At 32.4% G+C, this 22737-nt stretch overlaps 1 protein-coding gene and 1 long non-coding RNA gene across 2 annotated transcripts in view; both read left to right on the forward strand.

Moving 5' to 3' along the window:
• The window catches only part of LOC145307324 (uncharacterized), a 13129-nt gene extending 9270 nt beyond the window's left edge, over window positions 1–3859 (forward strand). The window contains exons 3-6 of the long non-coding RNA XR_013875397.1: window positions 44–110; window positions 1392–1442; window positions 2256–2323; window positions 3574–3859. This is a non-coding gene — a long non-coding RNA (uncharacterized LOC145307324). The remainder of the gene's footprint in view (window positions 1–43; window positions 111–1391; window positions 1443–2255; window positions 2324–3573) is intronic.
• Window positions 3860–6630: 2771 nt separating this feature from the next.
• On the forward strand, window positions 6631–12428 carry LOC145306940 (uncharacterized). Its single transcript, XM_080149279.1, has 7 exons — window positions 6631–6676; window positions 7471–7526; window positions 8628–8647; window positions 8936–9008; window positions 9891–10000; window positions 11581–11631; window positions 12286–12428. The coding sequence occupies exons 2-7, from the start codon at window positions 7471–7473 to the stop codon at window positions 12426–12428; spliced, it is 453 nt and encodes a 150-aa protein (XP_080005405.1). The 5' UTR covers window positions 6631–6676.
• The last annotated feature ends 10309 nt before the right edge of the window (window positions 12429–22737 follow it).

A 22737-nucleotide genomic window follows, 5' to 3' on the forward strand; every position in this document is an offset into this window, starting at 1 on the left:
TTCTATATATCTAACTATAAATAAATATTTTGTTTTATATTAGGGATATTTTCTAAGAACTGTTGACCTGACCGCCATAGAAGCTGCTGCAAAAGACAATAAGGTTGTAAGTAAGTATTAATAAAATTTGTCCATAATTAGCAATTAGAGGTATTTCTTGCATTGTATTATAAACAACTTTCTGCGGATATAAAATGTACAATTATAGGATTTTAAACCAGAGTTTTTAACCCCAAGATGTTGAAGGCACGGGCTAAAAAACTGGTTTTAATCTTTTAATACATTTTTATATTCATGAAAAACTGGACACAATATGATGCTAAAACATTGTTTTTTTCTTATGAATGAGAACTAGTTCTAATCCACCAGATAGCAAATGAATTCGGAAAAAATCAATTAAACTCTGCATGATTGTTTTACAACAAAGAAATTCTTAGGTTATTGTTTTGACTAAACGTTATAATCCTCTTTTTCAATTATGAAATCTTTTTTCCTCAACCCCCCCCCCCCCCCCCACCCCCAACAAAATAATGTTGCAGGCGCTTGGCCCCCTTGTCATACCTCCTAACCTAACCTGACCTGACACATACTGAAAATTTTAAAAATTTAGAAAAAAAAATCCTAATCAACTTTAAGCTTTAATCTTAGTCTCTGTACACATATCATAATAATCGAAATTGAAAGATCTAAAAGAATTAATAAATAGTTAGGAACTAAAAATGTAGCTGTCTATAGTGCACTAGCATACTTTGAATAATAGTCAACACTTTGGACGTGTTTATTCTGTTGACGTCATAAAATACCCTATAACCCATCTCCTACCCTCTACTATGACGTCAATAGAGCATGTAAGCCATACGCGGTGACATATATCCCCATTTTGCTAGGGCACTATAGACGGCTACACCAAAAGTTCACAAACGATTCAAATTAATAACACTTCTTTGGTTTAATTTGGTTTTTGTAGATTTTTTATGTGATTTTGGAGGATTTTTTTCACAAAAGGCAGCGACCCAAATTTTTAAAAAGAATCCACCTCTGAATAAAAAGTCCCAATCCAATAAGGAAATCAGATATTATTTATTAATAGCTGTCAATGGTAAGTGGGTTAAATAATACTTTTGATCCATATAATTTTTGGGTTATGTGAAGGAAACGAAGTTGCAGGTTTTGTCATATTTTCACTGTAGCTTTTCTTCTATTTCTAGCCCATGTGGGGGGCCAGGGGGGGGGGGCTCTAACACTGCGGGGCCAATTGCCTATCTCTGCGGGGCAATCACTTAATGTAACTTAACCCAACCTAACCCTAACCTTTCAAAAGCTAACTACTGCGAAAATACGACAAAACCCGCAACTTTGTTTCCTTCACATGATCCTAATTTTCTTTTCAGGTGCTATTGCCATCCTGGCTGCCATACCAATTGCCGGCTCTTCAATGATGGGTAAAATTTAACAAAAATATTTTTTTTTCGCCGATAGATGGTGTTAGTTATGTTTTTATCTAATTGCAAAAATGTCCGCAGTGCGGCGTTTTTTATATTTTTATTTTTGTCGATTTCTCTGGGGAAAGTGGTGGTACCCTCCCCCAAAAGGTTGTAAACCTTCCCGGGACCTTTGAGAAGCTATCTTGTCCAGGAGAACCCGATCGGTTCAGAAGTAAGCAAGATCCTTCGGTACAAACACACAGATAAACAGACATCCTATTTCTTTAGAGGGGACAATGGGCTGTTTATTACACTAGTCCCCAATGCTTTATAATAGCATTTCTTATACGTTAGCATATCACCCTAGGGGACTTTAGTGCATTTTGATTGGTTGATTCATTAAGTTGAGTGTTCAAACGTTTCAACCACTAATCTTACGCTACAGAAGGGATAGTTTTGTGTGTCATCACTGGGGATGTGCATCAATTTATCGGTCATTGTCTTATCCCTTTAGATCCCTGAGTTTTATAGTTATTTATTTATAGCATTGTATTATAGACAGCTTTCCGCGGATATTATGCGGATAGTATGGCTGATAACCGGTTGTAATCCAGCGGATATTAAACGGATATGTGTTCTTAGGTGCAAGTTGCCTGTATGGTGTTTATGTACATCAATTTATCGGCCATTGTCTCATCTTTTTAGTTCCATGATTATTATAGTAATTTAATAAAGCATCGTATTATAGACAGCTTTCCGCGGACATTTTGCGGATAGTATGACTGAGAACTGGTTTTAATACAGCGGATATTGAACAGTTATGTATTGCAGGTGCTGGAGCTGGAGGCCTGTATGGTGTTTATGGGATGGCAGGAGCATGTCTACCTAACCAATGCAGTGTAAGTTTATTAAAACTTTTCTATAATTAGGGTCGGTCCGTTCGTCAGTCCGTAACGGTTATCTCTTTTCGTTAATTTAGGCATGTTAGTATTGTTCTGTCGATTTCAAACTTTGCATGGTGATTCCTGTAGTAGTTTGGTAGGATTTAGAAAGCGTAGCAACTCAATAATCGTTACCAGAATGTCCATTTTAAACATGTAGATTTTTAACTTTTTTTAACAGCAATTTTTTATATGATAAAATTATTCGATTGATCTAATTTTTGGCATGATGATTCCAAGGACAACAAGGTACAACATTATAAGCGGAGCATCTCTATAATCAAGACCTAAAAATGTAAGTATGTCCTTAAGCAATTTTTCAACATATTTACTTAAAATTTTGTTACGACTGTATGTTCATATTATTCAGTTCTGACACTCTACAAGTTTTAATGTTTGTTTGTCTTACCATTTTAGAGCTTTGATTTCATGGATGTTGTCATCCTTGTTAATGTAGGTGGTTTACTAGATAGTAAGATAAGTATTGTCTAAGATAGTTGCTTTTAAGGTAGGAATTTTCTTTGGTAGGTGTTTTATAAGGCATTTTTATAGAGGTATTTCATAAGATAGACTTTTATAAGATAGACCTTTTTTGAGGTGAACCCTATATTTAATGGGTACATGGCAAATTTACCACTAGCAAAAATACAGTGACAATACTGTCATAAACAAGTGATTTGAACGTCATAAACACAGTTTTACTGTCAAATTTACACCTGCATTTTGAGGGGGTATGACAAAAATACAGTTATTGCACTGTCATAATCACAGTTATTTAATATATCTATTACATACACATTAAGATATATAAGTTTTCCGGAATTTTAAAAATAGGGGGAGATTTGAAATCTGCAACAAATTTTGAGGATTATTTTTTATAAAATTCGTTTTTTATAATTCTTTATCTAAAAGCGGAAATGCAATTTAAGTTAATTAATTTTGGCATCTGTGATTGGTGGATTTAAAAAATCTGCGCTCTGATTGGATGGCGTACATAATTCAACCAATTAGAGCGCAGGTAGTTTAAAATCAAACTATCCTATTGGTCAAAATTAATTAACTTAAAATGCATTTCCGCTTTTAGATAAAGAATTATACAAAAAACGAATTTTATAATAAATCCTTAAAATTTGATGCAGATTTCAAATCTACTCCCTACATTAAAATTCCGGAAAACTTATATCTCTTAATGTTTAATATTTTTTAAGGTGAATGGTAAATGTTGTGGCAGAGAGAGAAGGGGGAGAAGACTTGTGTGTCCAAGATCTTGTTGATCAGAGAGAGACAGAGAGGACAATGGGCTGTTTATTACACTAGTCTCCAAAGTTTATAAATACGTTTTATTATTTGTTGGCTTAAGAACTTTGGAATAATTTTAATTGGTTGGTTCATAAAGTGGAGTGTTCAAACGTTTCAACCACTAATTGTAATCTACAGAAAGGGTTTATATTGTGTACCATCCTTGGTAATGTACATCAATTTATCGACAATGTCTTATCCCTGTAGATCCCTGTATGATCAAGCCTAAAATCTTAATTTTTTGGCGCTTTCCCTAAAATTGCTATCATGCATCAAAATATTTCAACCTTATTTAGAAATAAAGGGGTAGTTGCACGAAATGCATTTGAACTTAATTTAGTGAACCGCATTTTTTTTTCCTTTTTCAAAGGTTTAACCTTTAAATGCATCTATATGGCATATATATGAAAGAATTTAAATTTTCTACCAAGTAGTTTTTAAATCGTTAAGACTTAAAAATCAAAAAAAACAAAAACAGCATGACTTTTAAAATGTTTGATTGTATATTTGTAACTTTTGCTTTAAATATTTTTTTCTGAAATGAACTTCATGTAACTATCCCTTTAGAATAAGGGAGAGGGGTCGCTTTTTAAATATGTCTCACACCTGCGGGGCCTTTACCTTACCCCGTAGGGCTTCAAAGTACCAACTACAACCTGAGCTAACCTAACTTTGAGTAATATAATCAAATTAATTTTTTTTTCATTCATTTAAAAATAAGTTTGGGAAAATATTTTCTGTGTTCAACGATGCAGTTTGAGGGAAAATGCCTGTTTTTAGTGAATATTTTTGGTAGTACTGCTACTTTATAATTACGTTATTTCCTCACAACAGTCTTTTAGTCCGTTACTTTATTTTATATCTATATTTATATATATATATATATATAAATCCTGTTATATAAAGTAGTAAGTGTTTTTTGTAGTCCGTTCAAGTATTTCACATCTTTAGATAAATATTTTATATTTCTATCTTTGTAAGTTTATGTCTGTTTTTTTTTTGGTAGAAAACTTATAAAATTATATTAAATTGACAAGGTATCTATTTCTTAATTTGTAAAGGTATTTTCTTTACTACTATTCGAGATAGACGGCTGAATTTTTAGGTATTAAATAAGTTTAAAATTTACAAATCCCAACAAAGTTTCATTAAGATTTGCTTGTTGTTTAAGTTGCTAAATCTATTCCCAGATTTTTATAAATGTTTTTTTTTTTAAACTGCTCTATATTTCATTTTTTCGGGATATCCATTTTATAATTTTAAAGCTTCGCTACTTATGGTTGTTGTCATCCATATTTGTCTATATTTGAATGGCTGATTAGTTTAGCTTCGCTTTTGTGGATGTTGTTGATATTATGTCTATATTTATGAATCTCATTGAATCTCAACAATAATATAGATATTAATATCATTTCCAGTATCACTTCCAAACCGATCAATATCCAGTGGATTAGAACCGGTTTTCAGCCATACTGAAAAATTATGTATAGCGTCGTATTATATCCAGTTTTCTATGAATATAAAAATTACAATCATAGGATTAAAACCAGTTTTTTAGCCTGTGTCTTTGGCATCACAGGACTAAAAAAAACTAGTTTCAATATTATAGCTGTACATTTTTATGACACATTACAAACTTTCCCGATTTTGTATTACTTTTGAGAAACATGATTCCAGTTACGTCATATTTTTCTTTCCCGAAAAAGGGAAGGGGGAAAGAAAAAAAAGGAAGGGGGGAAGAAAAAAGAGATGGGAGAAAAGGGGGTTTTCCCCATCTCTTTTGAAGAGATTTTCTTCCCCCCTTCCCTTTTTAGGGAAAGAAAAATATGACGTAACTGGAATCATGTTCCTCAAAAGTAATACAAAATCGGGAAAGTTTGTAATGTGTCCATTTTTATATCCGCAGAAAGCTGTTTATAATATGATGAAATAACTATTACCTCTTTCCTATTTCTATTCTTAAAAGCGAAGCTTTTCTATAATTAGGGTCGGTCCGTCCGTACATCCGTCCGTCCGAGATAGATAGCTTTTATTCGTTAATTTAGGCATGTTAGAACTGTCCTATCGATTTCAAACTTTTCATGATGATTCCTCTAGTAGTTGGGTACGATTTAGAAAGCGTAGCAACTCTAGTAGTTGGGTACGATTTAGAAAGCGTAGCAACTCCAGAATGTCCGTACGTCCATTTTAAACATGTTGATTTTTCTACTTTTTTAACAAAAAATTTTTATGTGATCTAAATATCCATTTGATCAGATTTTTGGTATATTAATTCCTGGGACAACAAAGAACAATATTATAAGCGAAGCAACTCTATAATCAAGTCCTAAGAATGTAAGTATGTCCATAAACATTATCCTGTATCAAGCAGTTTTTCAACAAATTTACTTACAATTTTGCTTCGACTATTATACTTTTATATTCTGATTATTCAGTTCAGACACTATACAAGTGTTAATGTCTGTTTGTCCTACCTTTTCAGTGCTTCGCTTTTATGGATGTTGTCATCCTTGTTGTTGTTATTATTTGTATTATAATTGACCCCTCCTCATTAATTATATTTATTTATCATTATTTTATTTTATACTAGTCCATGATAATCAAAATTTAAAAAAAAACTATTTTGCATTACACATTATCAAAATTTAGATTTATAACCATGTTATTTAAAAGTGTTGGAAAATTGATCGATCAACATGTTTTGGAATAATTCCTACAGTTTTTGAGAACCAGTTCATGCTTATGTGGGAGCTTGCAGCACTTTTCAATATTTTAATGGATTTACCATTATATAAGCATGAACTAAATTGGTTTTTTTTTCATGCACAGTCCCTTTAATGGTTTGACCACTATATAAGCATGAAATTGATAAATTTGTTTTATTTTAGGAATAAAACTCTAATATTTATTTTGATCATTCTTTTTAACACTATTTACTTCATGTTACTTCATTTTATATTTGTTTCAGAACCTCTCTAATACACAGTAAAAGAAAGAAAAAAAATCTTTAAAGTAAGTTACTTTCTATTTTTTTAACAGATTAATAAAAATTGGGCTACTCTAAGAGTAATAATCCATAAACCAAACCAAGCTTAAGTAACCTTAAATGATGCCTTCAGCCACTTCTACCAAAAGTCTCAACTAGCTAAAACCACCCTTAGTTGCAATTAATTCAAGTGTAACTGTCTATAGTGCCCTAGCAAAATGGGGATAGATGTCTCTGCTTTTGGCCTACCTATTCTATTGACGTTGGGAAATACCTTATACCCCATTTCTTTTCTAGGGGGGTTTAATTCCCCCTTCCCTTTTCTCTTTCCCTCTCCTATGACGTCAATAGAAAGGGTAGGCCAAAAGCTGTGACATCTATCCCTATTTTCATAGGGCACTAAATACAGCTACTTCAGTCATATCTAGACTTTGCAGCTATAACAAAGCTGCCTCCACGACAAAGCCCAGCTGCAAAGCCAATGAATTTTAGCAAGCCTAAGGTACTACTAATACAGCTTCACTAAGTCTATGTCTTACTCTGCTGCTACACTTGCCTTTATCACAGTCTGGCATGGATGTAAAATTTAAAATGATGCTCTATAAATCAATTTTTCTCATATTTATTCAAAACCGTTTTATCTCTGGTGGATTAGAACTGGTTCTCATTGATTAAAAAAACTAGAAAGTAACTTTTTGCACATGCATTTACTCCTAAACCCATAAAATGAACTTACTTATAAGTCCTTACCTGTAAAATAAGTATTAATCTTAGACAATGCAAAATAAATATTTACTAATTTGTATTTGTTCAATTTCAGATGGGTGGATATTTAAAGCTCTATACCTCCATAATTTTTCTTCTACTCATAAACAGGTTAGTTCTCTCCTTTCTAATTTTTTTTTATCTATAATACAAAGTACAACGATGTCTGTCCGTCTGTCTGTCCGTCTGTCCGTCTGAAGCTTAAGATCTCAGTAACCACTGAACCGATTGGGCTCTACTCTTCAGGGAATATACCTACTGGTCCTGTGATGGTTTTAAGCTAATTCCTTGGGGGGTGGGACACCCCCAACCCCCCAAAAAATAAAAAATACCCCCCCCCAAAAAAAAAAAAAATTAAATTTTTTTTTACTTTTTTTTTTAAATCTAAAATACGAAAAATTAGGTTGATCAAACCTCTTGGGGCAAAGCCCCTAGAGGCTAGGGGCGAAGCCGCTAGTAAGAATATAAAATTATATAGAGAGTTTAGAATAGTTATTTCTCGCATCATATTATAAACAGCTTTCCGCGGATATAGAATGGGGCTAAAAAACTGGTTTTAATCTTATGATTGTACATTGTTATATTTGTAGAAAGCTGGATATAAAACGATGCTAGACATAGTTTTTTTCGTATGGATGAGAACCGGTTCCTATCCACCAGATACGAATGAATGCGAGAAAAACAATTGCTTCACTTTTTTCAACATAAACCCTACAGTTTTGGCTAAAAACTTATAAAAATAATCCAATTCATGCTCAAACAATGAAGATTAGAAAACAATATTGAACTTTGAATCTACTCACCTCTCCAAAGCACTACAGCTCAAGACCTAGCCCTTGTGGAGAATTTTGCGAAGTAATTATTAAAACATACCTTATTTTCAAAATATTATTTACAAAGAACGTGTCCTAACTTTTGTGATTTAAAAAAAATAGCTAGTAGGTGCTTTTAGTAAGTTGTAGTGTAAAATGATCCATAGAATATAGATTAAAACGCAACAAAAAAATGATGAAAATTGCCATTATGAACAAAAATAGTAAGACCTTCAATTTGACACCTTACTTTTTGAATTCTATTGAGTAATTATTGAAAAAATCTATTTTGTTGAAGCCTGGTGAATCAAAACTTTTTACTTTGGGAGCTCGTCACGAATGGGTTCAAACAAAATCACAAAAGTTAGGACACGTTCTTTTAACACTTTTATAATTTCAGAGTGGTGACTGAAAACTTAGGTATTAAAATATTTACATAAGAATAACATATTAATAGCAGAATAAACTAAAGGAGGGAGGGGTTACATAATCTTATGTCCCTATCCTAATGACCTTGTGCCGACTCTCAATTAAGTCTTTAAAAATCAACCAAAGGTGTCGGGAATATTAACACAGCCATGAAGCAGAAAACAATTTGCTAGAAGACGAAAAAGGTCATTAGATGGGGGGGGGGGGTAGATATCGGTATATACATCCATTCTCTATTCTTTTCTAAAAAAACTTATCTAAGAATATTTTTACTAAAAGACCAGAGTACTGAATTGGCAGAATCAAAAGTACCAACTCTTACCTTAGATGAAAATGCTTTGCCAGCTGCACTGTAAGTATTATCTTCTATTGATCTGTCTGTATGTCTGTCTGTCTGTCTATCTGTCTGTATGTCTGTCTGTCTTACTGTATGTTTGTCTGTATGTCTGTATTTATGTCTGTCTGTATGTATGTTTGTATGTTTGTCTGCATGTTTGTCTGTATGTCTATCTGTATGCCTGTTTCTATAAATGTCTGTAAGTCTGCCATTGTGTTTGTCTGAATGTCTGTCTGTATGTCTGTCTGTGTGTTTGTCTGAATGTCTGTCTGTCTGTCTGTCTGTATGTCTGTCTGTATGTCTGTCTGTTTGTCTGCCTGTATATATGCCTGTATATATGCATGTATGTATGTCTTTATGTCTGTATGTCTTTCTGTATGGTTGTCTGTTATTCTTTCTGTCTGTCTATCTTTATGTCTGTCTGCATGTTTGTCTGTCTGTATGTCTGTATGTATTACTCTCTGTATGTCTGTCGTTCTGTCTGTCTGTCTATCTGTCTGTATGTCTCTCTGTATTGCTATCTGTTATTCTATCTGTCTGTCTGTATGTCGGTATGTCTGTATGTATGACTCTCTGTATGTATGTCTGTCTGTAATTTTATATTTCTGACTGTATGTCTATCTATCTGTATCCGTCTGTGTGTCTTTCTGTATGTCTGTCTGTATTTCTATTTCTGACTGTATGTCTATCTGTATGCCTGTTTCTATAAATGTCTGTATGTCTGTCATTGTGTTTGTCTGCATATCTGTCCGTATGTCTGTTTGTATGCCTGTCTGTATTTTTGTCTATCTATATGTTTTTTATTTATTGTAAAGTTATTGAAAATTTATTTCTAACACAGAAAGAAATCTACCAAAAGTAACAATTTTCTAATTTATATTTTTTTTTTAATTTCAGTGTTCAATTGTTTGGAACTATATTTATGATTTCCATGCTTCTATTGGGATTGTTACTGAAGGGGATTCCTGTAACTCCATACCAACAATCACTCGAGGGAGATTTTTCAGGTTAGCCAGGGATCTTAAGGGATAAGACAATTAAGGATAAATTTAAAAAAGGAAATAATCAAAATCACCCCTATTGTAAAGGGGTTGTTGCACGAAATGCATTTGAACTTAATTTAATGAACCGCATATTTTTTCTTAGTTAATGGGTTAAACTACATAGAATTTAAGAATTTCAATTTTCTACCACGTAGTTTTTGAAATATCAAGACTTGAAAATCGTCTTTTTGTGATATATGCAATTTAATAAGACTATTTTCAAGTCTTGTTATTCTAAAAACTAAATGGTAAAAAATTGAAATTCTTTCAAATATATGCCATATAAAAGTAGTTTAACCAATTTACCAGGGAAAAATATGCGGTTTACTAAATTAAGTTCAAATGCATTTCGTGAAACTACCCCTTTTAATTATTGGTTGAAAAGTTTAGACAATGATAGTTTGGAACTAACAAATCAAAATTCAATAAAGTTTTTAAGTCAATGCATAATAGTGTTTGAGTACTGGTGTAATTTACAATTTAGTGTCCCATACCTTACTGAGGTTAATTTTGTTATAGTTGGGTACTCAAAGAAGGACACCTATCCAATATTAATATTTATCAACTGCTTAGAAAAAAAATAATATAAATGATTTTTAACATTAATAGTGTAAAATGGTCTTGACTCAAACCCAAAACTTTCTTGATGTTACCTTTAATGCTGTGTCTGTAGATATCAAAATATGAAGCAAAGACAGACAAAAATCACGAAACCTTTCTCATTATTTTGACATTTTAATATTTATAATTTGTAGAGTGACTGACAGACCGAAGTATATTACATACTGTATGATAATCTAAAAAATATGTCCTTTATCTTAAATAGTAGCTGAGAAAATCACATTTACCCCATAGCATTACAGACTGACACACAAAGTGAATTATAGAGTAGGGTGGGCCCATTTCCCCCTTTTTTTAGATTTTACTGTTATCATAAGTTGTGGAAGTCATATATATGTATGATAAGCCCCATTCAAGTTTCAAAAAAGACTTGGCTCTTATGGCTGCCGGCGTGCGGGGGGTATAAAAAGTGCCCACTCCCTTATAAAACCAAAAATTTGAATTCCTTCAAATACAGGCATGTTGCATATAAAAATGACCGCATTGAAATGCTGACTACGAATCTGAAAACCGTTTTGAAAAATATTGCTCCTAGTTCGTATAAGATCTCATTAAGTACCTAAAAACAGCTGATTTGGTCAAAATTGTTCATTTTGGTAGGTTATTTAACAATAATTTCAGATTGAATCAATATTTTTTAGAACAGTTTTCAGATCTGTAATCAGCATTTCAATGCGGTCATTTTGATATGCAACATGCCTGTGTTTGAAGGAATTTCAATTTTTGGTTTTATAGGGGGGCGGACACATTTTATACCCCCTGCACGCCCGTTGTTTTTGGATTGAAAAACCTCTTTCAATTTTCACAGGTTTTTATACTGGCCCAGTAACCCTTGCCAATGTCTACTAATGTGAAACTCCAAAATCGCCCCAACCAATTATAGAGTAGCTTCTCTACTAAAAATGAAATGTTTATATTTTAAGGTGGATCTAAAATGTTGGAAGCTCTGCCAGTTGCTGGAGTAACTGTTACAGGTAAATACCCCGATTATCTCCGAAAATCCAGGGATCAAAAGGGATAAGACAATGGTTGATAAATTGATTTACATCCCCAATGATGATAAAATTACTCCTTCTGTGGAGATTACAATTATTGGTTTAAATGTTTGAACACTCAACTTAATGAAGCAACAAGTTAAAATTTTAAAAAGTCCCCAAGATTGTGAAGCCAAAGAATAATTAAACATTATTATAAAACTTTGAGTACTAGTGTAATAAACAGCCAAGTGTCCCCTTCCTCCCTGAATTTAATCCTCCAACTTGTTATTTATTCCTTACTTTTAATAAGAAAAGTTTTATTTACGTGGCTGCTGTTGTAGATACAGTGCTTGATTTTAACTTATCTGTTCAAATCTCTGCCTATTTCCGAATCATTTAAAAAATAACTTTGGTAAAAATTTTGCACATGAACTAATTGGGTATAGTCCCTTTCGTGGCAACACCTCTTAAGGGGCATTTCGTTGTATTTTCACATTAGCTTTTGATTATGTTAGTTTAGGTGTTTGACCTGCGGGTTTAGGCAATTAGCTATGTTAAAAGTAATTTAAAAAATACTGTGAAAAAACGACGAAACGCCCCCTAAGAGGCATTGCCACAAAAGGAACTATACCCAACTAATTTACTGTATAGGAGGAGCAGTTGGAGGCCTTGCACAGATTTTGATGTCAAGTCTTCAGGGCCGTACCTGTCCCCCCCTCATGTGCAAGGTAATGACCACAACTTTTATCTGCCATTGTCTTATCTCTTTAGATCCCTGTGTACAGAACCTATAAAACATTTTATACTAGGTAAGTATAGCTAGTGGTGTAATATGAGATTTTTATTGTGCACAATATACCAGGGATCTAAGGGATAAGCCATTTGCCAATATATTGATGTTCATTTCCAATTTTGATACTCTAAATAACCCCCTGGGTAGCCTGAAAATAGTTTAGACAATCAACTATATATATTTACCAACCAATCAAAACTCAATAAAAGTACCCAAGGTTGTTAAGCCAACGAATAGGAAAAGGTTATTATTATACTATGGGCACTAGTGTAATGAACAGCCCATAAGAATTGTTTTTAGTAAGAAACACATCTCACACACAATGCCTTTATTTAAAATAATGAATGTCCTTCCTTTACATGAATCAGCTAATTGTTTGAAATTATTATTTATGTATGATTTTATAAACAGTAAGCTACCAAGTTTCTTTCAAGGTACATGGCTTCGCCGTAATCAATTACATAACAGAAATCTTAGAAACTCTAATATGTTTGATGTTAAAAAACCGAAGTTTAAATTTATTGAAAGATTTCCTAAGTATCATTTTCAAGAATTATGGAATAACCATTGTAATAATGATTTATTAACCCACAATCAATCAAGAAAAAAATTTATAAAAAATCTAAAAGAATCTTTGTTATCAAGCTTAACTTTAGTGTGTAACAACCCATTATGTCAAGAATGTATATAAAATTATATTTCTTTTCAATATTGTTTGAAATCTGATAAATCAATCAAAATCTATTTGTTGAAATGTTTTTTTAAAAATTTCTATTATTGCAATAATGGTGTGAGACTTGTATGCCCTAATCAATCCTTCCTATTATCATTCTTTCCTCTCCAATATGATTTTATTTATTGCTTATTATCTTTTTTTCTATTTTTTTGTCTTATTTATATGGCCTGTATGAAAACAATGTGTGAATACACATTACTGCATACTTCCTAGTTTTTAGGAAACTGCCATTTAGGAAGAAATTTTTTTTTATAAATTAACCATATCAATAAAATTTGACTGTATATATAAATGTATATAATATTCATTTAATTCATTTATTATTTTGTTGTTTTTTTTTCTATGTATGTACACCCAAGAATAATAAATCTAATCTAATCTAATGTCCCCTCCCTCCTTACTCCCTACATAATTTAACAGACTTAAACCAATAAGTTATTTCAACAAGAAAGGTTTTCTGACTTTGTATGGATTTATTTGGCTTTTTTTTCTAACCTAACACATTTCAAATCATTGATTCTATTTTTTTTGTTAAGCCAAAGCTCTATACCTCCATAATTTTTCTTCTACTCATAAACAGGTTAGTTCTCTCCTTTCTAATTTTTTTTTATCTATAATACAAAGTACAACGATGTCTGTCCGTCTGTCTGTCCGTCTGTCCGTCTGAAGCTTAAGATCTCAGTAACCACTGAACCGATTGGGCTCTACTCTTCAGGGAATATACCTACTGGTCCTGTGATGGTTTTAAGCTAATTCCTTGGGGGGTGGGACACCCCCAACCCCCCAAAAAATAAAAAATACCCCCCCCCAAAAAAAAAAAAAATTAAATTTTTTTTTACTTTTTTTTTTAAATCTAAAATACGAAAAATTAGGTTGATCAAACCTCTTGGGGCAAAGCCCCTAGAGGCTAGGGGCGAAGCCGCTAGTAAGAATATAAAATTATATAGAGAGTTTAGAATAGTTATTTCTCGCATCATATTATAAACAGCTTTCCGCGGATATAGAATGGGGCTAAAAAACTGGTTTTAATCTTATGATTGTACATTGTTATATTTGTAGAAAGCTGGATATAAAACGATGCTAGACATAGTTTTTTTCGTATGGATGAGAACCGGTTCCTATCCACCAGATACGAATGAATGCGAGAAAAACAATTGCTTCACTTTTTTCAACATAAACCCTACAGTTTTGGCTAAAAACTTATAAAAATAATCCAATTCATGCTCAAACAATGAAGATTAGAAAACAATATTGAACTTTGAATCTACTCACCTCTCCAAAGCACTACAGCTCAAGACCTAGCCCTTGTGGAGAATTTTGCGAAGTAATTATTAAAACATACCTTATTTTCAAAATATTATTTACAAAGAACGTGTCCTAACTTTTGTGATTTAAAAAAAATAGCTAGTAGGTGCTTTTAGTAAGTTGTAGTGTAAAATGATCCATAGAATATAGATTAAAACGCAACAAAAAAATGATGAAAATTGCCATTATGAACAAAAATAGTAAGACCTTCAATTTGACACCTTACTTTTTGAATTCTATTGAGTAATTATTGAAAAAATCTATTTTGTTGAAGCCTGGTGAATCAAAACTTTTTACTTTGGGAGCTCGTCACGAATGGGTTCAAACAAAATCACAAAAGTTAGGACACGTTCTTTTAACACTTTTATAATTTCAGAGTGGTGACTGAAAACTTAGGTATTAAAATATTTACATAAGAATAACATATTAATAGCAGAATAAACTAAAGGAGGGAGGGGTTACATAATCTTATGTCCCTATCCTAATGACCTTGTGCCGACTCTCAATTAAGTCTTTAAAAATCAACCAAAGGTGTCGGGAATATTAACACAGCCATGAAGCAGAAAACAATTTGCTAGAAGACGAAAAAGGTCATTAGATGGGGGGGGGGGGTAGATATCGGTATATACATCCATTCTCTATTCTTTTCTAAAAAAACTTATCTAAGAATATTTTTACTAAAAGACCAGAGTACTGAATTGGCAGAATCAAAAGTACCAACTCTTACCTTAGATGAAAATGCTTTGCCAGCTGCACTGTAAGTATTATCTTCTATTGATCTGTCTGTATGTCTGTCTGTCTGTCTATCTGTCTGTATGTCTGTCTGTCTTACTGTATGTTTGTCTGTATGTCTGTATTTATGTCTGTCTGTATGTATGTTTGTATGTTTGTCTGCATGTTTGTCTGTATGTCTATCTGTATGCCTGTTTCTATAAATGTCTGTAAGTCTGCCATTGTGTTTGTCTGAATGTCTGTCTGTATGTCTGTCTGTGTGTTTGTCTGAATGTCTGTCTGTCTGTCTGTCTGTATGTCTGTCTGTATGTCTGTCTGTTTGTCTGCCTGTATATATGCCTGTATATATGCATGTATGTATGTCTTTATGTCTGTATGTCTTTCTGTATGGTTGTCTGTTATTCTTTCTGTCTGTCTATCTTTATGTCTGTCTGCATGTTTGTCTGTCTGTATGTCTGTATGTATTACTCTCTGTATGTCTGTCGTTCTGTCTGTCTGTCTATCTGTCTGTATGTCTCTCTGTATTGCTATCTGTTATTCTATCTGTCTGTCTGTATGTCGGTATGTCTGTATGTATGACTCTCTGTATGTATGTCTGTCTGTAATTTTATATTTCTGACTGTATGTCTATCTATCTGTATCCGTCTGTGTGTCTTTCTGTATGTCTGTCTGTATTTCTATTTCTGACTGTATGTCTATCTGTATGCCTGTTTCTATAAATGTCTGTATGTCTGTCATTGTGTTTGTCTGCATATCTGTCCGTATGTCTGTTTGTATGCCTGTCTGTATTTTTGTCTATCTATATGTTTTTTATTTATTGTAAAGTTATTGAAAATTTATTTCTAACACAGAAAGAAATCTACCAAAAGTAACAATTTTCTAATTTATATTTTTTTTTTAATTTCAGTGTTCAATTGTTTGGAACTATATTTATGATTTCCATGCTTCTATTGGGATTGTTACTGAAGGGGATTCCTGTAACTCCATACCAACAATCACTCGAGGGAGATTTTTCAGGTTAGCCAGGGATCTTAAGGGATAAGACAATTAAGGATAAATTTAAAAAAGGAAATAATCAAAATCACCCCTATTGTAAAGGGGTTGTTGCACGAAATGCATTTGAACTTAATTTAATGAACCGCATATTTTTTCTTAGTTAATGGGTTAAACTACATAGAATTTAAGAATTTCAATTTTCTACCACGTAGTTTTTGAAATATCAAGACTTGAAAATCGTCTTTTTGTGATATATGCAATTTAATAAGACTATTTTCAAGTCTTGTTATTCTAAAAACTAAATGGTAAAAAATTGAAATTCTTTCAAATATATGCCATATAAAAGTAGTTTAACCAATTTACCAGGGAAAAATATGCGGTTTACTAAATTAAGTTCAAATGCATTTCGTGAAACTACCCCTTTTAATTATTGGTTGAAAAGTTTAGACAATGATAGTTTGGAACTAACAAATCAAAATTCAATAAAGTTTTTAAGTCAATGCATAATAGTGTTTGAGTACTGGTGTAATTTACAATTTAGTGTCCCATACCTTACTGAGGTTAATTTTGTTATAGTTGGGTACTCAAAGAAGGACACCTATCCAATATTAATATTTATCAACTGCTTAGAAAAAAAATAATATAAATGATTTTTAACATTAATAGTGTAAAATGGTCTTGACTCAAACCCAAAACTTTCTTGATGTTACCTTTAATGCTGTGTCTGTAGATATCAAAATATGAAGCAAAGACAGACAAAAATCACGAAACCTTTCTCATTATTTTGACATTTTAATATTTATAATTTGTAGAGTGACTGACAGACCGAAGTATATTACATACTGTATGATAATCTAAAAAATATGTCCTTTATCTTAAATAGTAGCTGAGAAAATCACATTTACCCCATAGCATTACAGACTGACACACAAAGTGAATTATAGAGTAGGGTGGGCCCATTTCCCCCTTTTTTTAGATTTTACTGTTATCATAAGTTGTGGAAGTCATATATATGTATGATAAGCCCCATTCAAGTTTCAAAAAAGACTTGGCTCTTATGGCTGCCGGCGTGCGGGGGGTATAAAAAGTGCCCACTCCCTTATAAAACCAAAAATTTGAATTCCTTCAAATACAGGCATGTTGCATATAAAAATGACCGCATTGAAATGCTGACTACGAATCTGAAAACCGTTTTGAAAAATATTGCTCCTAGTTCGTATAAGATCTCATTAAGTACCTAAAAACAGCTGATTTGGTCAAAATTGTTCATTTTGGTAGGTTATTTAACAATAATTTCAGATTGAATCAATATTTTTTAGAACAGTTTTCAGATCTGTAATCAGCATTTCAATGCGGTCATTTTGATATGCAACATGCCTGTGTTTGAAGGAATTTCAATTTTTGGTTTTATAGGGGGGCGGACACATTTTATACCCCCTGCACGCCCGTTGTTTTTGGATTGAAAAACCTCTTTCAATTTTCACAGGTTTTTATACTGGCCCAGTAACCCTTGCCAATGTCTACTAATGTGAAACTCCAAAATCGCCCCAACCAATTATAGAGTAGCTTCTCTACTAAAAATGAAATGTTTATATTTTAAGGTGGATCTAAAATGTTGGAAGCTCTGCCAGTTGCTGGAGTAACTGTTACAGGTAAATACCCCGATTATCTCCGAAAATCCAGGGATCAAAAGGGATAAGACAATGGTTGATAAATTGATTTACATCCCCAATGATGATAAAATTACTCCTTCTGTGGAGATTACAATTATTGGTTTAAATGTTTGAACACTCAACTTAATGAAGCAACAAGTTAAAATTTTAAAAAGTCCCCAAGATTGTGAAGCCAAAGAATAATTAAACATTATTATAAAACTTTGAGTACTAGTGTAATAAACAGCCAAGTGTCCCCTTCCTCCCTGAATTTAATCCTCCAACTTGTTATTTATTCCTTACTTTTAATAAGAAAAGTTTTATTTACGTGGCTGCTGTTGTAGATACAGTGCTTGATTTTAACTTATCTGTTCAAATCTCTGCCTATTTCCGAATCATTTAAAAAATAACTTTGGTAAAAATTTTGCACATGAACTAATTGGGTATAGTCCCTTTCGTGGCAACACCTCTTAAGGGGCATTTCGTTGTATTTTCACATTAGCTTTTGATTATGTTAGTTTAGGTGTTTGACCTGCGGGTTTAGGCAATTAGCTATGTTAAAAGTAATTTAAAAAATACTGTGAAAAAACGACGAAACGCCCCCTAAGAGGCATTGCCACAAAAGGAACTATACCCAACTAATTTACTGTATAGGAGGAGCAGTTGGAGGCCTTGCACAGATTTTGATGTCAAGTCTTCAGGGCCGTACCTGTCCCCCCCTCATGTGCAAGGTAATGACCACAACTTTTATCTGCCATTGTCTTATCTCTTTAGATCCCTGTGTACAGAACCTATAAAACATTTTATACTAGGTAAGTATAGCTAGTGGTGTAATATGAGATTTTTATTGTGCACAATATACCAGGGATCTAAGGGATAAGCCATTTGCCAATATATTGATGTTCATTTCCAATTTTGATACTCTAAATAACCCCCTGGGTAGCCTGAAAATAGTTTAGACAATCAACTATATATATTTACCAACCAATCAAAACTCAATAAAAGTACCCAAGGTTGTTAAGCCAACGAATAGGAAAAGGTTATTATTATACTATGGGCACTAGTGTAATGAACAGCCCATAAGAATTGTTTTTAGTAAGAAACACATCTCACACACAATGCCTTTATTTAAAATAATGAATGTCCTTCCTTTACATGAATCAGCTAATTGTTTGAAATTATTATTTATGTATGATTTTATAAACAGTAAGCTACCAAGTTTCTTTCAAGGTACATGGCTTCGCCGTAATCAATTACATAACAGAAATCTTAGAAACTCTAATATGTTTGATGTTAAAAAACCGAAGTTTAAATTTATTGAAAGATTTCCTAAGTATCATTTTCAAGAATTATGGAATAACCATTGTAATAATGATTTATTAACCCACAATCAATCAAGAAAAAAATTTATAAAAAATCTAAAAGAATCTTTGTTATCAAGCTTAACTTTAGTGTGTAACAACCCATTATGTCAAGAATGTATATAAAATTATATTTCTTTTCAATATTGTTTGAAATCTGATAAATCAATCAAAATCTATTTGTTGAAATGTTTTTTTAAAAATTTCTATTATTGCAATAATGGTGTGAGACTTGTATGCCCTAATCAATCCTTCCTATTATCATTCTTTCCTCTCCAATATGATTTTATTTATTGCTTATTATCTTTTTTTCTATTTTTTTGTCTTATTTATATGGCCTGTATGAAAACAATGTGTGAATACACATTACTGCATACTTCCTAGTTTTTAGGAAACTGCCATTTAGGAAGAAATTTTTTTTTATAAATTAACCATATCAATAAAATTTGACTGTATATATAAATGTATATAATATTCATTTAATTCATTTATTATTTTGTTGTTTTTTTTTCTATGTATGTACACCCAAGAATAATAAATCTAATCTAATCTAATGTCCCCTCCCTCCTTACTCCCTACATAATTTAACAGACTTAAACCAATAAGTTATTTCAACAAGAAAGGTTTTCTGACTTTGTATGGATTTATTTGGCTTTTTTTTCTAACCTAACACATTTCAAATCATTGATTCTATTTTTTTTGTTAAGCCAAAGCTCTATACCTCCATAATTTTTCTTCTACTCATAAACAGGTTAGTTCTCTCCTTTCTAATTTTTTTTTATCTATAATACAAAGTACAACGATGTCTGTCCGTCTGTCTGTCCGTCTGTCCGTCTGAAGCTTAAGATCTCAGTAACCACTGAACCGATTGGGCTCTACTCTTCAGGGAATATACCTACTGGTCCTGTGATGGTTTTAAGCTAATTCCTTGGGGGGTGGGACACCCCCAACCCCCCAAAAAATAAAAAATACCCCCCCCCAAAAAAAAAAAAAATTAAATTTTTTTTTACTTTTTTTTTTAAATCTAAAATACGAAAAATTAGGTTGATCAAACCTCTTGGGGCAAAGCCCCTAGAGGCTAGGGGCGAAGCCGCTAGTAAGAATATAAAATTATATAGAGAGTTTAGAATAGTTATTTCTCGCATCATATTATAAACAGCTTTCCGCGGATATAGAATGGGGCTAAAAAACTGGTTTTAATCTTATGATTGTACATTGTTATATTTGTAGAAAGCTGGATATAAAACGATGCTAGACATAGTTTTTTTCGTATGGATGAGAACCGGTTCCTATCCACCAGATACGAATGAATGCGAGAAAAACAATTGCTTCACTTTTTTCAACATAAACCCTACAGTTTTGGCTAAAAACTTATAAAAATAATCCAATTCATGCTCAAACAATGAAGATTAGAAAACAATATTGAACTTTGAATCTACTCACCTCTCCAAAGCACTACAGCTCAAGACCTAGCCCTTGTGGAGAATTTTGCGAAGTAATTATTAAAACATACCTTATTTTCAAAATATTATTTACAAAGAACGTGTCCTAACTTTTGTGATTTAAAAAAAATAGCTAGTAGGTGCTTTTAGTAAGTTGTAGTGTAAAATGATCCATAGAATATAGATTAAAACGCAACAAAAAAATGATGAAAATTGCCATTATGAACAAAAATAGTAAGACCTTCAATTTGACACCTTACTTTTTGAATTCTATTGAGTAATTATTGAAAAAATCTATTTTGTTGAAGCCTGGTGAATCAAAACTTTTTACTTTGGGAGCTCGTCACGAATGGGTTCAAACAAAATCACAAAAGTTAGGACACGTTCTTTTAACACTTTTATAATTTCAGAGTGGTGACTGAAAACTTAGGTATTAAAATATTTACATAAGAATAACATATTAATAGCAGAATAAACTAAAGGAGGGAGGGGTTACATAATCTTATGTCCCTATCCTAATGACCTTGTGCCGACTCTCAATTAAGTCTTTAAAAATCAACCAAAGGTGTCGGGAATATTAACACAGCCATGAAGCAGAAAACAATTTGCTAGAAGACGAAAAAGGTCATTAGATGGGGGGGGGGGGGGGTAGATATCGGTATATACATCCATTCTCTATTCTTTTCTAAAAAAACTTATCTAAGAATATTTTTACTAAAAGACCAGAGTACTGAATTGGCAGAATCAAAAGTACCAACTCTTACCTTAGATGAAAATGCTTTGCCAGCTGCACTGTAAGTATTATCTTCTATTGATCTGTCTGTATGTCTGTCTGTCTGTCTATCTGTCTGTATGTCTGTCTGTCTTACTGTATGTTTGTCTGTATGTCTGTATTTATGTCTGTCTGTATGTATGTTTGTATGTTTGTCTGCATGTTTGTCTGTATGTCTATCTGTATGCCTGTTTCTATAAATGTCTGTAAGTCTGCCATTGTGTTTGTCTGAATGTCTGTCTGTATGTCTGTCTGTGTGTTTGTCTGAATGTCTGTCTGTCTGTCTGTCTGTATGTCTGTCTGTATGTCTGTCTGTTTGTCTGCCTGTATATATGCCTGTATATATGCATGTATGTATGTCTTTATGTCTGTATGTCTTTCTGTATGGTTGTCTGTTATTCTTTCTGTCTGTCTATCTTTATGTCTGTCTGCATGTTTGTCTGTCTGTATGTCTGTATGTATTACTCTCTGTATGTCTGTCGTTCTGTCTGTCTGTCTATCTGTCTGTATGTCTCTCTGTATTGCTATCTGTTATTCTATCTGTCTGTCTGTATGTCGGTATGTCTGTATGTATGACTCTCTGTATGTACGTCTGTCTGTAATTTTATATTTCTGACTGTATGTCTATCTATCTGTATCCGTCTGTGTGTCTTTCTGTATGTCTGTCTGTATTTCTATTTCTGACTGTATGTCTATCTGTATGCCTGTTTCTATAAATGTCTGTATGTCTGTCATTGTGTTTGTCTGCATATCTGTCCGTATGTCTGTTTGTATGCCTGTCTGTATTTTTGTCTATCTATATGTTTTTTATTTATTGTAAAGTTATTGAAAATTTATTTCTAACACAGAAAGAAATCTACCAAAAGTAACAATTTTCTAATTTATATTTTTTTTTTAATTTCAGTGTTCAATTGTTTGGAACTATATTTATGATTTCCATGCTTCTATTGGGATTGTTACTGAAGGGGATTCCTGTAACTCCATACCAACAATCACTCGAGGGAGATTTTTCAGGTTAGCCAGGGATCTTAAGGGATAAGACAATTAAGGATAAATTTAAAAAAGGAAATAATCAAAATCACCCCTATTGTAAAGGGGTTGTTGCACGAAATGCATTTGAACTTAATTTAATGAACCGCATATTTTTTCTTAGTTAATGGGTTAAACTACATAGAATTTAAGAATTTCAATTTTCTACCACGTAGTTTTTGAAATATCAAGACTTGAAAATCGTCTTTTTGTGATATATGCAATTTAATAAGACTATTTTCAAGTCTTGTTATTCTAAAAACTAAATGGTAAAAAATTGAAATT

Source organism: Acartia tonsa, chromosome 15 (assembly GCF_053477335.1).
Source record: "Acartia tonsa isolate MP-2025a chromosome 15, ASM5347733v1, whole genome shotgun sequence".
Lineage (NCBI taxonomy): Eukaryota > Metazoa > Arthropoda > Copepoda > Calanoida > Acartiidae > Acartia > Acartia tonsa.

Coding starts and splice junctions, on each gene's coding strand:
- LOC145306940 (XM_080149279.1), top strand. CDS start 7,471: ATGGGTGGATATTTAAAGCTCTATACCTCCATAATTTTTCTTCTACTC. Junction 7,527..8,627: donor TTTCTTCTACTCATAAACAG/GTTAGTTCTCTC, acceptor TTATAATTTCAG/AGTGGTGACTGAAAACTTAG. Junction 8,648..8,935: donor AGTGGTGACTGAAAACTTAG/GTATTAAAATAT, acceptor TTTTACTAAAAG/ACCAGAGTACTGAATTGGCA.